The sequence below is a fragment of the Astatotilapia calliptera genome, chromosome 15 (genome assembly GCF_964374335.1).
Source record: "Astatotilapia calliptera chromosome 15, fAstCal68.1, whole genome shotgun sequence".
Taxonomy (NCBI): domain Eukaryota; kingdom Metazoa; phylum Chordata; class Actinopteri; order Cichliformes; family Cichlidae; genus Astatotilapia; species Astatotilapia calliptera.
The window spans coordinates 35317532-35334872 of NC_137436.1; the positions used below are offsets into that span (position 1 = coordinate 35317532).

General features: G+C 41.3%; 1 protein-coding gene across 4 annotated transcripts in view; it reads right to left on the reverse strand.

Annotated features, from left to right (window-relative positions):
* abca7 (ATP-binding cassette, sub-family A (ABC1), member 7) overlaps positions 1 to 16418 on the reverse strand; it is a 30162-nt gene extending 13744 nt beyond the window's left edge. For 2 of the 4 annotated variants that reach the window (XM_026194347.2, XM_026194346.2), the window contains exons 1-27: positions 16321 to 16418; positions 14471 to 14562; positions 14131 to 14224; positions 12767 to 12908; positions 12174 to 12298; positions 10859 to 10977; positions 10220 to 10417; positions 10039 to 10131; positions 9640 to 9877; positions 9313 to 9452; positions 8795 to 8911; positions 8498 to 8695; positions 8159 to 8364; positions 7747 to 7923; positions 6424 to 6646; positions 6008 to 6229; positions 5634 to 5838; positions 5255 to 5368; positions 4680 to 4851; positions 4316 to 4447; positions 3436 to 3575; positions 3190 to 3327; positions 2409 to 2647; positions 2187 to 2244; positions 1267 to 1469; positions 148 to 274; positions 26 to 49 (exon numbers count right to left, since the gene is read on the reverse strand). In XM_026194347.2, coding sequence (XP_026050132.2) covers positions 26 to 49; positions 148 to 274; positions 1267 to 1469; positions 2187 to 2244; positions 2409 to 2647; positions 3190 to 3327; positions 3436 to 3575; positions 4316 to 4447; positions 4680 to 4851; positions 5255 to 5368; positions 5634 to 5838; positions 6008 to 6229; positions 6424 to 6646; positions 7747 to 7923; positions 8159 to 8364; positions 8498 to 8695; positions 8795 to 8911; positions 9313 to 9452; positions 9640 to 9877; positions 10039 to 10131; positions 10220 to 10417; positions 10859 to 10977; positions 12174 to 12298; positions 12767 to 12908; positions 14131 to 14224; positions 14471 to 14536 — 3910 coding nt within the window. In that variant the 5' untranslated portion in view covers positions 14537 to 14562; positions 16321 to 16418. The remainder of the gene's footprint in view (positions 1 to 25; positions 50 to 147; positions 275 to 1266; positions 1470 to 2186; positions 2245 to 2408; positions 2648 to 3189; positions 3328 to 3435; positions 3576 to 4315; positions 4448 to 4679; positions 4852 to 5254; positions 5369 to 5633; positions 5839 to 6007; positions 6230 to 6423; positions 6647 to 7746; positions 7924 to 8158; positions 8365 to 8497; positions 8696 to 8794; positions 8912 to 9312; positions 9453 to 9639; positions 9878 to 10038; positions 10132 to 10219; positions 10418 to 10858; positions 10978 to 12173; positions 12299 to 12766; positions 12909 to 14130; positions 14225 to 14470; positions 14563 to 16320) is intronic. The other 2 variants (XM_026194349.2, XM_026194348.2) reach the window with 1 other exon arrangement.
* Positions 16419 to 17341: the final 923 nt, after the last annotated feature.

Genomic DNA, 17341 nt, shown 5'->3' on the forward strand with positions numbered 1-17341 from the left:
TCAGCCAATTGCGAGCTGAGAGTACCTTTTCTATGAGGCTTTTTCCTTCCTGGCAGCATTTTGGAAACAAACAGTCACAAGGGGAAACAGAACACTTACATGTGCATGATATGTGATATGTGTGTGATTGTGTGCGTATACACACACCTGTTTCTGCTTCATCTAGAGGATGGCCATCAGTTCCCTGTCCTGACGGCTGCTGGCTGTGGGGTGATTCAGGCTGCACCTCTGCTTCAGTGTCCACACCTGTCTCCTCGGCCACCCGCAGAAAGATCTGGAAAATACTTTAAATTTAAATCCTCCGTACATGCACAATAAGGCACTCTTTCAAAGAGTGTGAAAACGAAAACAAAGAAACAATAAATAAACCCCACAACATTTTATTTGTGGAAACAGTGGAAATCTACAATGTCTTAACCCTTGTGTGGTGTTCGTATTTTTGTTACTCAGCCAGTGTTCATGGGTCTGGTGGACCCGCTAGAGTTTTGGCTTTCCAAATTAACACTATCAAACAATTTTATGTTAAATTACTCAACAGATGTTTACTTCATCCCAATTACAAGACATATGAACAGCAAACATGGTTAATTTTTTCCCTTTACCTTTGTTAGATCACATTTATGAATTAATGTGCTTCTCGTTTTTCTTTTATATAAAATGTTATAAATAAATCAGTTATAATCAAGTGGAGTGAGTGGAAAGACACAACACATTTACACGTGAAAAAATAATTAATTGTTAAATTTTTCTTTTGAAAAAAACTGAACACGGGTCTCACAGACCCGAACACCATACAAGGGTTAAAGGACATTTGATACTCCACTCTGTTGCAGGAGTTTCTTATAAAAACTCAGCCAAAGCAATTTTAAGTTCAAACTGAGGCATTTCCTTAACGGTGTAAGCTGCAGACAGCAGGTGGCAGTGAAGGGAGCATCCAGAAACCTTGCAAAGGAGCAGAGAGTGAGAAGGTAAATCATGCAAATGTGACTTATCAGGCTCCACAAATCTGCTATCAGTGCTAATCGAAGGCTAATATTAAGCCTGTTACTGGCAGCTCCACAAATATCCAGCCTTCCTGAAGAGACGGATAATACGCCATTCAATCAGTTTACTTTTACGTCACCCTTGTGGACCGTGCATTCACTATATCGATTACTGTGTAATAGGAGATTTTTATACTAGTTTTATCACAACCAAGCACTCACTGACCTAGTTTCATATTTTCCAGTGATGTAACTGGGAAATGTAACTGTAACATTGTCTCACCTCCTCCAGCGTGCTGTCTGACAGCCCGTAGCTGCTGATTCCCAGTTCAGTCAGTCTCTGGTCCAGTGCGATCAGTAGGATGGCCAGGCTGCTGTCTTTGGCGGCCGTCTGTGGCAGGTTGATCACCGCCTCACGTCTAGACTCCTGCACCAGTCTGGCGCCAGGGATGTGGTGTTGAACCAGCGACAGCAAAGCTGCCAAATCTGCCATGAAGATGATGATGAATGTGATTTTAAATTGCTTCTAAAGATGTTTTCAAACATGTACTCAACATTTTCAGTCTCTCCTATTGTAAGCTACATATTTAAAGCTACACATAAACCCGACAAAATGCAACTTCAGAGGTTTAATGCAAAACAGGAGGAAGTCCACGGACACAGCCCACGACTAAATAGTTTGTAGAACCAGCTTAACAGCAAGAAATGGAAATAACCATTTCCTATAAGACTCAGTCTCTCAAATTGTTGTGGGTGAATTTTAAACCCACTTTTATTACAAAATTGCTTTAGTTCATTGATGTTTGTGTGCATTCATTTATGCACAGGTCACAGCATTTCATTCAGGTTGAGGTCTGGACTTGGCGAGTGCAAAGCCTCGATTCTTCAGTTTTTCAGCTGTTCTGTTGTCCTGAGATCATTTTCTTGTTTTGACCAAGCTTTTGGTGTGATGGCCACATCCCGTGGCTTCAAAATAAGCTCAAATCATCACCCCTCCACCACTGTGCTGACAGTTGATATGAGGTGTTTGTACTGAAATGTTGTGCTTTGTTTTCGCAAATGTGGCGCTAATATTTTTGTTTCGGTCTCATCTGCAAATGATAATTGCAGTTTCTTTGCTCCAGACCAACAAACCACTAAAACGTCTGCTTTTACATTGGTGCTCAACCTTGCTAATGATCAATTAATGTAGTTTACACTCACATGAGCTGCTATCCTCACTTCCCAGCCCGGTGTCTTCACTCAGTGACGAGTCGCTGTCCTGAAACATAGAGCAGAGAACGGTTCTTTCAGTACTCCACATTTCTGTGCTTTCTTTAAACTTATGTGCAAATTATAAAAACTATATAACAGCAAGGTAATAGATAAAGAATTAAAACTTTAAATTTGCTTTCATTTTTATGATGAATATAAATGAAAACAAACCTTGATGAGAGGAGGGAGCTTGTTGGAGCTGGTACTGGTGGAAATACTGAAATTACTGGGAGTGCTGGTGTCCAGTCCTTCCCTCTTCACCACAGTGAGGTAGTAGCCAGACCCCAGCTGGGATTTAAGGAAGAGCGGTGAGCCACAGCAGCACAGCTTCCCCTGAGAGATGATGGCGATCCGGTCACCTAACAACTCTGCCTCGTCCATGTAGTGGGTGGACAGGATGATGGTCCGGTCTGAGGGGGAAAGAGAGCACGTTAGTGGGATTTATTTTCTTATAAGTCTCAGAATAAAGATCTCGAAAGAAAGACAAGCATATCCAGGCTTTACAGAGATGTGGATCAAGGTTCCTTTGCTCAATTACTTCCCGTTTTATTTGTCCTGTCCTGTGTGCATTGTATTTAGTTTTAGTTCTTTTGTCTTGTTTTCCCCTGATTAGTTTCAGATGTGTTCCCTGGTGTCTTCCATTGCCATCAACTACCCTAGTGTGCACTTAAATCACATCTTTGCCTGCCTGTGTTTTCCACCCCACTTGAATCAATAGCCTTTGTGTTTCTGCTGCTTGTTGGATTTTTATGTCTCGCCTAAATAAAGGCTAGTTTTACTGTTTATTAAGTTTGCCTGCTAGTCTGCTTTTTGGTTTCATGTTTCCCACTAAACATAACAAGAAGAATGTTATCTTTAAACAAAGAACCAACAAATGACCGTTTAGTCTCCTGGCTAAAATGTGCTTTCTTCTCACCCTCAAACCCTGATCAGAAAACACTGTTCACAGCACCTTTGCGGTATTTGAGCAGCAGGTCCCAGATCCCTCTGCGGGAGTACGGGTCAACCCCAGCTGTAGGTTCATCCAGGACGACCACCTTTGAGCCTCCGACAAACGCTATCGCCACAGACAGCTTCCTCTGCATGCCGCCTGACAAATGGAAAATTTCAAGCTTGAAAAGAAAACTGACTGAACAACAAACCTGTTGTTTTTCATTCATAAAGTCTCAACACAGTGGAGTTAAACTAGTAACTTTACCTGAAAGGTTTTTGGTCTGTTCGTGTCGCTTGTGCAGGAGGCCGACATCCTCCAGCAAAGTGTCCAGCTCCACCTTCACCTCTGCTTCAGACAAACCCTTCATACAGCCATAAAACCACACATGCTCCTCTACCGTCAGCCTGAAAGAAGGAGAAAATATGAAAATATCTCTTTAATAGAAATCTGATCAAAACAGTCTACACTATAAAAAAAAAAAGGTATTCTGAACGTTGTTTCAACACGTTGCAGCTCGGGCCTTGTATGTCTCAATAAAGGCTGTTTATTCTTCTTCCTGGCAGATGTCTTCAAGCATCTGTTAAGTGCCATCGTCTGGTCTTGCCATCAATGTTTATAGGGATTAAGTCTTTGGCTGGGCCACCCGAAGATAATCAGAGGCCACTTCAGCATGATGTTAGCCGTTTACTTTGGTTTACAATTGTGACGTGATGAAAGGCGACGCGTGTCACAAACATAGCCCTTGAAGTCTTGTAAATGCAGTTTGACAGTTTATCTGCATCTACAGAGAGCTGTGAGAATTTTCACAGCTCAATTCCTTCCCAAGTGAAGTGTACATTGTTGTCTCTTTTTAAATTATGTTCAACCACAAGTGAAAAAACAAGTTCTAAAAGGCACCTGAGTGCAAATGATGTAAAACAAGTTTCATTAAATTTCAATTTTTTGACTTTCAGCTAACATGAAACGATTTATAAGCTAAAGAATAGCCAAAACAGCTAATTTGGTAGTTTTCTTTCCTAATTAAAGTGTTTCATTTCATTAAACAATCAGGAAAATAAATTTAATAAATTACAATAACCACTTAAGAAGCTACATGCAAGCTACATAAAATCAGTTGCAATCAGAGCTTGTGAGCAGGCCTTACATGTCAAACAGGACGTTGTGCTGGGGACAAACTCCCAGCGTCCTCCTGATGAGGTCCATGTCATGGCGGATGTCCATCCCTTTGATGTACACGGTCCCAGAGGTGGGTGGGAACAGACCGGTCAGGACAGATCTATCAAACATCAGACACATTAAAAAAAAAACATACTGACCCAACGTGCCATCTACATGAAACTACAATCACATCTCTCATTAACCATTTATTCTAATGTGATTTTAAAATTTGAAGCCGCACAGCCACAGCTTTGTTTGTAAAACCACATTTCAGTTAATGAAGCTCCAAAAATTCTGCATGTAAATTATGTTTGTGATCCACAGTCTAACTTTCAGCTAGCTGCTCTTACATGGTGGTGGTTTTGCCGGCTCCATTGTGGCCCAGGAAAGAAGTGATCTGCCCCTCATAGAACTTCAGGTTCAGGTGGTTTACGGCCAGTTTCCCCCCCTTCTTGTAGATTTTCACCAGATTTCTGATGCTTACGCCCAGAATCATGTTACTGGGTTCTGGTTCAATGTGATCTAATTACAGGTATAAAGAGGCAATATTAAATCTGTGAATATGCGAAGGGAAAACGGCACATTATTATGCCTTAAAACAACAAAACAAATGCAAGAACACAAAAAACAAATTGAAAAGGATTATGGGTCTAGGCTCAACTTCAGTCTCCTTGTTTTCTAAAATCGTTTTAATTAATTGGCTTATAGTCTCATCTCATTACCTTGATTTGTACTTAATGGTCTTAAAACTGCAAATTTGCCAGGAATGTCTTTAAACTGGCATAAAGAGCTGAGCTCAAAAGTCATCACGGTGCAGGATGACAGGTTACTAAAACTCTGCCCAATAAAAAAGCACCTTATATAAACGATAAGTGACAGTAATGAGCCTTCCTTTGGGAACCTGCAGTGCAAAATGAAACAGTACCTTCATTCTGTTCTGTAGGTGCAGGGGGGATCGGCATGCCTGCTTCAAGGGGAACACCTCCCCAGTAGTTGAGCTGAAAGATGAAGTACCATGGCCTGGGGATCCCATACTCACCTGGTGTATAAAACACAAACTTATGCACACATTCATCCAAAGGATAACATTACAGTGTTTAAAAAGATAGCCAGTGGTGGCTACAATGTTATGCCACTGAACAACTTTAGTTTGTCTCTGAACTAAACACATAAAGTGAAACACAAACAAAAGCTTCCAGTTTGAGACACAGGACAGAAGACCGTGGTCGTCTCGCACTTTTTAACAGATAAACAGATGTAAAATATCTACAGCATAGCTAAGATAAAGCAGGAAACATCCATACCAGGAAACACTGCTTCGATGTACCAGGCAGCGATGGCATAGATGAAGGCATCCACATACAACATAACTATGGAGACAGTGAAGCTGTATCGGTCTCCCTCCACAGGGCTGGAGTGCAGGTTGTACCACTGAATGCCCACACCTTGCTCTTCATACTGAGAGAAATACTCACAACCAAAGCCAAAGGCCACAGGAGAAAGGAAACTCTGAGAGAAACAGACAGTCACATTACACCCTGTTAAATCATTGACTGACATTCATAAATAAAACTAAGCAATCTCACATAAGGCCCATGCTCATATTTAACAATTAAGGGATTCCTTTTCCCTATAAAATGTTCCCTGATGACTGCACCCTATCATTTTTTTTACTTACAGCTAAGATTCGGTGTGTGCTGTTGAGGTGGTCTCTCCAGGCGACACACAGGACGTAAGGCAGGTAGAGTCCGAAGTAGATGAGTCCCCCGCAGGCAGCTGACAGGTTGGCCTTTGAAAAGAAGGTGCTGATGAGGAAACACTGCATGATGGTGGCGGTGGCAAAAGCTGTGAGGAAGAAAAAAATAACGGCTGGGTTGCTGTACGGCAAGATGTCGCCCCACTGCAAAAAAAACCAAAACATGTTAGTCATCACGAGAAACTATAAAACACTTTAATACACAAATCATTTCCACTAGAAAAATTCTCTCATTACTTAAAAAAAATATGACTGCAGACTTTGTGATGTTCACATTTTCCTGTTCAGCCTACAGGGTTGCAATGTAGTGTGCGTGTGATGACGGATCATCATCTTGCCTTGAGCAGAGCGATGAGCAGTGCCGCAGAAACCAGGAATGGCACTATGCTGCTGATGAACCAGCTGAACCAAAGTGTCCCAGTTCCTAGACCCATGATCCTCATGGTTTCCTTCAGCCTCGCCTCCTTCTCGTACACCACACCTTTGATGATCATGGCCACAGAGTAGATCCACGCCAGTGTCATGAAAAGCGGCAGAGAGCGGTTTAGCACTCGAAGAAAACTGTGGGGAAAATAACCAAAGACGAAATGTGTGTGCTGATGTTAAACCAGTGATACACGGAAGGCTACAGCAGCAAGTGTTAAACACAAAAATGTGACAATTATGAAGGCTTTCCTGAGCTGCACTCCAACAGCCCTATCAAATGAACTCGGAAACTCCCAGACACTCAACTTGTTATTACAAGAAGCTGATCTTGTTGCACTCTGATATTATACTCAGCTTCCAAAAACCAAGCTCACTGTAAAATATTAAGTTGGGTTTTATCTATACATTTTTTTTAACTCTGTTTGGATCGTGCCTATAATTATCTTTTCGTCCATGTTTATTCTCCAGCTTCTCTCTTCAGCAGGTTTCTTTAGTAAAGGTACTACTAGTTCTACTACTTCTAATGATTTTTCTAATACATTTAGTATTAGTTTATAAGTTAGCTTAAGTTAATTTATAAAAGCAGAATTAGAAAAGGATGGAACAAGTGTGGCTTGTTTGGAAGGGATGATAGCACAAAGCTGGTTTGCAAAGTTACAAGACTTCTGGAACAATGTCCTTTGGAAAGACCAAATCGGAGATGTTTGGCCACGATGCACAGGACCACATCTGGCAAAAACCAAACACAGCACATCAGCACTAACACCTTAAACCAACTGGTCATGGTGATGGTGGAGTAGTGGTTTACACTTTTTTGGTAGTCACGGTGCCTGTCCACCTTGCAATCACCGGGTTGACCATGAACTCATCTCTCCACCAAAGTATTCTAGAGTCAAATGTGAAGCCATTTGCTTACAGCTAAAGCTCGGCCCAAATTGAGTTACGAGTTTATGATCCCAAGCAAAAATCTACAGAATGACTGAAAAGGAAGAGAATAAATTTGAGATATGAAAGAGATTTTCCTCGTTGTCATGGCTTAATGTTTCCCCTCAAGGACAGCAGATTCAGCTATCTCAGAAACACAGAGACAGGGGCTGACAGGTTAAACAGAGACCTCTCAGTTCTGTTCGGATCCAGCATAACTCTCTCTCCTCACCTACAGCTGCTCTAGACGAAAAACTCGACTATAGATCAAGAAAGTTCACAACATCCATTTACAACTGCACGCCACTCACACATCGTCCACATAGCAGGGGTAGGGCATCTGCTGGACGTAGATGCCGGTAGTCTGTCGAATCCCGGTAAGCACTCGGCTCACCGCTCTCTCCACCAGGTCTTGAACATACACGAAACCACCCCAAATATAACGCATGTCACTGAAGGGGTCAGCAGCTGGACCCGGATCCCAAAACCTGAAGTTAAAAGAAATCATGAAATCAAGAATTAAAGTGCTAGAGAAACCGTCCTAAGGTCTTCCTTGTTTCATGATGAGGCTGTCTCAGTATGGTTAGTTTAATTACAGCATTATCCAGAACAAACAATAACAGCAGGAGCAGCCCTGTGTTTAACTGCTGTAAAGTGTTGGTTAAAAGGAATAAGCTACTGCTGATAGTAATGAACTATAACAGGAACAGTACTTCTCAGTACCGGTCTTTGAGCTTGCTGGTGCGGGTCACATCATCAATGTCCATACGGATCTTGTATGTGACATGTGGGGGCAGCTCAGACGAGGAAGTGTTGGGCAGCAGGAAAACAACACCTGCCCAGAACTGCCTGTCCTCTAGTAGTTCCAGCGCTCTTTCAATCAGCTGACCCTCAGTTTCCAGCCCCTCCAGTTTGTTTTGAGAGAAGCACTGCAGGAGACGAAGGAAAACATGCAGAAGATATAAACAGACAATCACAAGGAAGGTGGAATTAGGCTTTAAGCAAACTTCACTTTTCTATTTTATTAATATTTAAAAATAAATAACAGCAAAGGAGGAGAACCTCTGTGACTTGTGCAAGAGTGGAGATAGTTTGGTTTATGTCATTGTAGATGTCCAGCCAGGTCAGCGGCGCTCCGGGCCTCCGTGGGATATCTGGAGAGGGTGTCGATAGGAAGCGTGCGATGCGTGAAGCTGTCCAGGGTGTGTCTTCCAAACGCAGGTTAACCAGTACTGCAATCTCTGGCTGCCTTAACAAATCCTATCGCAAACACATACACAGACACATTATTATGACTGAAAAATGCTGAAAAATGCTATATATTTCACTCTTTCCTCTTGTAGTGAGAGAAAGTCTGACCTGTAGCATCTTAACCTCCACACTGGTCTCCATGTAGCTCTTGATTTGTGGTCCCACCTCAAGCCAGGCTTCATTTAGCTCCTGGATAATCTGCAGGTCTTCAAATGTTTTGTTCACCTTCAGCGGAACCGAACTTAAAGTTAGCTTAAGAAGTCACGTCTGACACATCTTACAGAAGGTAATATTAGTCAAGGTTTCCTTTTTAATTTAATTTTTTTTCATATAATGTCATATTGTAAGATAAAGACCTTAAAATAACACAAGGAAAACCCCAACTATCAGACAATCCTCTATGAGCAAACACTTGGCAAGCGTGGAGAGGAAAAACTCCTTTTTAACAGGAAGAGACCTCCAGGGAGGGGCAACCACGTGCCCTGAGTAGTTGGTGTTGGGGGGAGGAAGACAGGAACAAAAAAAAACACTGTGGAAATTGTTTGAATTTTGTGGATGAAAACCTAAAACATCCTGGTCTGAAGACACCTTCTGTTTATAAAACAGTGAGTATAAGATTGCTGTACCTCTTTCATAACTTGCTGGATTGCAGGAGTGTTGGGTGTGTAGAGGAGTTTTCCTATGAACAAAGGTTTGATTCCTCTCCACACAATGCGAGACAAAGGGTTGGACTCCAGCGCCTGGATCAGATTTTTACAGAAGGGAGCTGCAGGAAGCAAAAAACCCGCCAAGCAGGACAATCGTTAAACAACACAGGTGTTTCTCAGTGGGGTTGTGTTGATTTAAGTGGTGCAAGTGCACCCTGAAGTACAGAAGGATCAAGGCCTCAAGCCAGGTCTTGTCTGCACATATTGCCATTAACATCCTGCCACAGAAACTGCACAGCGTCTTACTTGTATTGTTGTTGTGTTCCACATTCACGTCCTCTGTGCCATTTTTGCCCAAAAAGGACTTGATGTCATTGTCTTCATACCAGTTAAGGGACGGGATGCGTTCACCGTCAAGTTCATGGTGACCGCACACGATCTTTGAAAAAGCTCTGAAACTTTCTCTGGGCATTGCTGTGCGATTTTCTGGAGACAGGACACGAAGAGCTGCGCTCATGTCTGCAAAACTGGAGAGGGAGGAGATCTGAAAGAAGTGAAGAAGAAACAAGAAGCATAGAAGAGGCAGAAATGAAGGGCGAAAACAGGTGAGAGAGAAATACGACAAAAAATGATGAAGGTCTGATGGTCTTGAACTGATCATGTCCAGTGTGATAGAGATATAGACTGAATCTAATGTGCTCTTACATCATCCAGGAGGGCAGTGAGCTCCTGGGAAACTGAGGTGACAGCCTGACTGATGGCCCTGAGTTCTCCAGCGTTGGCCATTAGACGGTCTCTCTGACAGGGACAAGAGGTGGCCCATGTTACTCGTGCTGCTTTGAATTCACTAAATTTTGCGCTGGTTTCTCCATCAGCCGATGCTTACCGTCAAGAACTTGGTCAAGTCGAGCTGAGACAGGAAAAGGCGCTCGGTCTCCTGCAGCACATCAGCTGGTAAGTAACACATCTGGGTCTGAAGATCAGTCATGGCGGTTTCTCCTCCATCCACCGTCAGCAGCTGTTCTAGGACACTTCTATTACACACCATGTCCTTTAGCTGCATCTCCGCTACAGCCAGTGTAGTCTGGGGTGGACAAAAACGTTCTTTTAAGGATGTTTGGCCATCAGACAAAAACAATACAAAGGTAATATGCTTGCTACTGACCCAACAAAAAAATTCAGTGATGCCTTAAAGGGAAAACTAACAGTTTACATTAAAATATCATCACAAATTACATGACTTTCCTGTAACAAGTTACAGTAACTGCTTTTCAGCACATAATGTAACTTTGGTGGCAGCAAACACCTCAAAGACTTGTTAGTGACAGAAATCTTATTTTCATTTTGGATTATATCTTTCTTCTTCTTCTTCTCTCTGTAATAAATGTTATTTATTCTGTGTAAAATTTTACATTAGATTGGTTTATATCTTTAATCCTAAAAGGGATTAACCACTTAGGCCAAAAGAGTTTTAGTTCTACAGAGCAGATAATGGGTTTATTTGTGATTTAAGCCGGTAACCAACCTGAAAATTAAGTCTAGCATTCAGCAGTGTGTCCACATTCACAGGTGACATACTGGCATTGGTCAGGAGGAAGGTGGAAAATGTCTCATTTGGTCTCAGGTATTGTTTTACTGGGAGATCTGCAGTGGAAATACACAGATTAAGATTACAGCCAAAACCCCACAAAGCCCCACAAATCAAAGTCCAAGCTAGAATCAACACTTAACATCTAGAATAGAGCTTGCAGCTGAGTTTGCAGTATCAACACTTTAAACTTAAAGTTAGCACAGTTAATTTGTAGTTTTTTCAGGTAGCACATGACGTCCGATAGTTTCTTCCTTTTCATACTGACGTGTTTGATAGATTTTAGCCTTATTTTCTATTTTAAAAAAACGATTTTTCCTGCTGCTGAGAGTAAAAAAACACAATTACAAACTCATAAAGTTAAAATGCGACCAGCTACAGGGAGGCAGAATAGAATAAGCCCGGTTCCAGTCACTGGTTCATTATTAATGACTTGCAGGTCACAGAACAGTGCAGCAGCTTTCTCCATTGTTTGCTTGTATGATTTCTGCTCACATAAACTCATCGATACAGGCTTCATCATTTGAACTTCCTTCCTTATATTTTTGTTTTTCTTATCTAGAAATTTAAAACTGGTTCACCAAGAATAACCTTCTTTTTCTCTTCTACTTGTCTCCTGTGAGGTTTAACTAAATATTAATTTCATCCTTCCAAACAGTTACCCAAATGAAACAGTGCAGCAGGTTCTTTAAACTAAGACCTGAGCACATGTTAATGTTTGCCTTGCTGTAGAAAAACAAAACACTGACAACCTGCTTTCATTCAGTCTCTTGTTCAACAGGGGAAGTAACTCAATATGACCGAGGCAGGGCAAGCTAAGCAATCACTATGTCCTGCTTTCACAACAGCAATAAGACACAATCATTCAGCTGTGCTTAAACCACACGTACACATACTGAGTAAGGCCTGCTCAGATACATCAAAGTTAATCCAACATTCCTTTCTTTGTATAAATTCTTGTTTTTCCCCCCTATTTCTTTTAAAAACAAAGAAGGTTTTTGCATTTGTGTGAAAAGCGGGAATAAAGCGCAGCTACATGGCAACTAAACCTAAAGAAAAACCCCCAGCTAAACATTGACTTTATGTAAAGCTTCATGTTCTGCCACAATGACTGTACTTATTCATGACTCTTTCTGGCTAATGGTGCCCATTTAAGAAAGAAATTCTAAACTGCCCCTCTTCAAAGTTTGCCCTCAGTTTAATATGTATTCCTTGGATCAATGCTTCAACAGATTGAAACAAGCTGCAGTACTTGGCAGGGCTCCACTTCTTTGTCCCAGCTTCCGGACGCTCTCCATTAGCTTCTGAAAGCCGGCGAAGCTCTGATTACCACTGTAGGCCAGAACGGCCTGGACATCCACTAGAAGCCGAGACAGTCTGGAGGAAAACAACAGTGAGATTGAGAGTGTGTGTGATACTTAATGACAGCAAACACTGACTTCATGTTTGTATACAGACCAAGTCTATTCAATCATATTGCCTGCTAGTCCTAAATTTGCCTTACTTTACTGTACACTGTTGTGTACAGTAAAAGAATGCAAAACTGTGAGCTTTTACGTCATATTGCCTGAAGACAAGTGTTCTGATTTCCTTCAGAAATATTTTAAAACTATTCCTATAGGATGTGTTTATATAAAGTCGTGCAATGTATGCACATTTTTGCAAATGAGCTGAAAGATGCAGGTGAGGTTGCTTTATTTCTAAAATATACTTTTACTTACAGTTTTTCTTGTTTCAGAACACTTGTAATCAGAGTACTAGTACTGTACCGTTAAAGCAATGATCCTACTCTAAACTGCACCACTCTAGGTGGTTGGCCATGTTTTTAATCTCCGATCTACCTACATGGAGTTGTTAAAGTTGCCAACTTGGCCGGGTGTCTCTCCTGGTGTCTGGCTGTGGAAGCAAGGGTTGTTGATGTTGCAGATAATGCCCTGAATCCAGGGCAAGGTCCCTGCTGACGGCAGGGCTTTGTTTGGAAAGTGACCTACAAGGAAAGAAAAGGAGATCAGCCTGAGCCACAAAACAATGAAAATACTGTAGAAGTGACCTAAAATACATCCACCAGGTACTAGACTGAGCAATAATCCTAACATCCTATCCTAGGATTCAGCTGTGTGTTAAAACAGTGCCACAATCTTCCCATTAGTGGACATCCCAGCAAATCCACCTGTTTCTTCCTGTTAAAAGTGAGTTTTTCCTTGCCACTGTCGCCAAAGTGCTTTCTCATAGGGGGTCATGTGATTGTTGGGTTTTTCTCTGTATGTATTATTGTAGGGTCTACCTTACAATATAAAGAGCATTGACGTGACTGTTGCTGTGATTTAGTGCTATATAAATAAAATTGAATGGAAGGTCTGACTATGCAATGTTCAGAGAAACTGCAAAACAGCCAAGAGCTACATCTCATACTGTACAGGTCTCAGTTAGCGTGTTAAATGCTAACGTTCATGCTAGTGCAATTTAAAAAAGACTGAAACAGTTTGTCTTGTTTTGGAAGGGTTGCCACGAGAAAGCCTCTTTTCCATAAAAAGAAGATGGTGAAACAACTCAGGTTTGTAAAGTTTCATCTGAACAAACTTCAACTTCATAGGTGGTGATTTGTTCAGTTCTCCACCTTTATTGACGCTAAAGGTGATGAACAGCAATGCTGTGAAGAGTGTGACAAAATCTCTCCACAACCCTAAGAGAAATGATTACTTCAAGTTATTGCTGCTAAATGTGGACCTACAAGCTAAGGAGTCATGGGTGGGCTTAGTTTTTTACCGAACTGCATAAAGTCCTGTGACGACCTTTCTCACATGGCTGTATATATATGTAAAACTTTAACTTTGTTCAGCCTTACTGATTGTGGTCCAGTGGAGGCACTTGGAAACATTTCGTGTAGGTTTCATATTTGATACAGATCTAGTCTAGTTTGGTCTAGTTTACATCTTCTTAAACTCAAAGTTAGTGAGATGTAACTTTATCATGCACAGACTAACTGCCCATTACACTCTGAGCTGGCATGCTGTGTTTTCTTAGGTTACCAGTTATGTCACTACATGTTTATAGAGAACTAATCAAAGCAGGTCAAGAACACAAATGTGCGTGTGTGGCACAAGACTCACTCTGAGTGAGTTAATCCTCTTTAACCAGTTGGCAAAAGGCCATTTTTAAGACGTATAAGCGTGTTTGTGAAGAGACACAAATATCCCAGCATCACTCACATTGGCTCTGTTTGTAAGGAGGGTGCGAATGACGGACAGAGATAAGGATGACGAAGAGGAAGAGAGGCCAGAGGAGCTCGATAATGAGCTGGATCTGCACAAGAGGAGAGCATAAGAGGTGTTAACAGTAGGTCAAACGATCAGTGACCTTTACGGGCCAGGACTATAGCCAGCAATGAAACTGACAAATAAGTGCTGTGATACTTCAGATGGTGATGTATACACCGGAAAACTGAAGAATGATCTCATGTACTGTGCAGTCTGTGTCTCGTTCATTATGCTTCCTTATAGAATCAAACAATCTCTTGCTTTTTATCCTAAGTAGTGAAGATGTGATCACCTTGTTCCTTCTGCGGTACGTGATGTTCTTCCAGAGCAGGAGGAACAGTTGTCTGAAAAAACCCATCGCTCCTACCTGACCATGACGTGATCCTGGAAAAACGGTGGGGAGAAGAGGACAAGTTCATCAGGGCAACTATGAAATGTACGCAAAGGAGAAAAGACAGACAGAGCCAATACTGCAATCATTGACAATCAAAAACACAGCAGGTAAAATAAGTCCTGAATACTTCACTAAAGTTCTAAGTACGGTAACCTGAACAGACCGTATTCTCCTTTTATTTCACAGGCTTGTCTAAACTTTGCAGGAGCACCTGGTCATGCCCTGTTTCTGGTGAAATTATGTACCTTCCACTTCCAAATTATGGCCCCTGATATTAATTATCACTAAGTGGCAAATTACTAATGACTGATTTCAGCTGGTGTCAGGACTTTCCATGCCTTTTTGTATTATCCCTTTTGGGTGATATAGAAAATTCTTAAAAGGAAAAAGAAGTGTCATTATTAATGTTAACTATGGTATATTCTCTGTATTTGTATAGCGCTTTACTTAGTCCCTAAGGACCCCAAAGCGCTTTACACTACATTCAGTCATTCACACATTCACACACTGGTGATGGCAAGCTACATTGTAGCCACAGCTGCCCTGGGGCGCACTGACAGAGGCGATGATAAATCGATAAATCGAGGTGATGATAAATTGATAGTTATCATGATAAAAAATTATAACTATGATAAATGTTATTAGTGAAGACAGACCATACAAGGTATTGAATAATCAGCCCAGATCTTATCTTAAAGACCTCATAGTACCGTATCACCTAAATGGTGCACTTCACTCTGATGTCTTACTTGTGGTTCCTAGGACATTTAAAAGTAGAACGTGAGACAGAGCCTAAGCCTTTTAAGATTAAAAGGTTTAAATATGTAATTTCTGATAAATCTTAAAGTTTGTACAGGATCAGTCGACAATAAACCCTCCCTTAGTTCTGCTGCAATAGGTCTAGGCTAGTGGGGACTTAAATTATGTAGAAAAAAGTTACAGACCTGCCAGCCTTACTATGTGTGTTTAGAGTAAAGGTTTTCTTCTCTGCTCACTCTGATCTGCTCAAGTCAGACAATCCCATGCTTGATCCTGAAATCCTCCTGATCCAAACAGCTTACCTGTCTCACTGTAAGGCATTCACTTTTGCTCAACCATTCGTCCAGAATATGGTCTCTTCTAGATTTAGAAAACAACATAAAGCTGTTTAAGTAAAGCTAGAACTGCTCTGACTAATTCCCTTTGCAAACCTTACAAAACAGTCTGCATCTCTGCGCATGTCAGTGCAGGTGTAGGATGTAGTTTTTATAACCATTAAAGCCGGCTTTTTAAAAAAATATATTTTTCTTTATTTTGACCGCCAGGTTTCTCACGGGGTTGTTATTTCCTGTTTGAGAACAGGAAAACATTAGCAGGTAGCTAATGCAGTGTTGCTGTAACAAGGTACAGTAACGTTTCATGCTCCCATAACACAGAAACTACGCATCCACATAAGTTACAACTTTGCACTGCTTGAATGAAATTAGGTTATTCAATCAGGTATTCTTTTCTTAAAGTAGACATGTTAGAGAAATCAAATCAAATCAAAAGTACACTGTAACTACAAGTTTATCAACAACAATATTTAGCGGTTAAGCGTAAACTTATAATATAAGGGCAATAGCTTACAAAAGCTTGAAGAAACATTAGCTTCCTTGTCTTAGCATCCTATACAGTGATGTTGCTATTGTGTACATCAGCTCATTTACGAAAACAGTGAAAAGAAACCAATTTGATTATCTCAGTGTAAAACAGATGTTAATGATTACCTCTGTGTAATAAAGATGATTTTAAAGCTCCTCTCCAGCGGCCGACAGCTTGACATTGACTTCCCAGTGTTTGCGATAGCAGCTGTAAGCAGCGTAAAGTTCCGCCCACACATGAAGCGGATTGGTCAAACACATTCAAAGGGGCGTGGCCGTAAAAGCCGGTTAAGAATCCGATTGGTTACTGTTATAATTTCGTAACTGAAGAAACATGGAAAAAAGAGAACTGACAGGTTCACAGGGCTTTAAGTAATATGAACCGTTCCCTTGTGTTCAAGAAGTAATTCATAAAGAAGGATATTTTATCAATACAAGCAACAAAGCATTATAACTTTAGCCTGACATTATTAAAAACATTACAATCACAATTAATAATTCATAAACGGCACCAGTTCATTTTCACTAGACATTGCACTGCTGACATTTTTAAAGTGGCATACCAGTGTATAAGCATCCAATTGATTTTTATGGAATCAGTAGCTGTTTGTGAGTCTGTAGGTGTGAGACCTGATTGACCTGACATGCCGACCAGAGTTCAACAGGTGAAACACCCAGTAGGAGAGCATGCTCTCTACTGATGAGCGGCAGAAGACCAGCAGCAGCAGCTTCCGGTCCAGGTTATTCTTTCTCACATGGAGGAAGTGAAGCTACTGCTGGGCCTTCTTTACCAGGGCGTTGGTGTTATGGGTCCAGATGCGATTGGCGGACGGCTGGATGCCCAAAAATCGGAAGATGGAGAAATATCTCCACTTATGTTTAGTGGGGAGTGACCCTGTTTGTGCCTCCTTCAGTCCATTATGAGTTCTTTAGTTCGGAGGGCTGTGCCACTGCATATGTCTGTATGTGCAGACTTCTTGAAAGAGTTGCACCTTGACCAGACGGTTCTGGTAGCCATAAAAACAACTTGTGGGATACTTATCACTCCTCCTAGCAGAATTGGTAGAGGTCGTTTAAAACGGTTGGTTTTCTGGAAATAAGCATAATTATCCTCCTGGAACGCCAAGCTGTGTCCAAGTTTCAACAG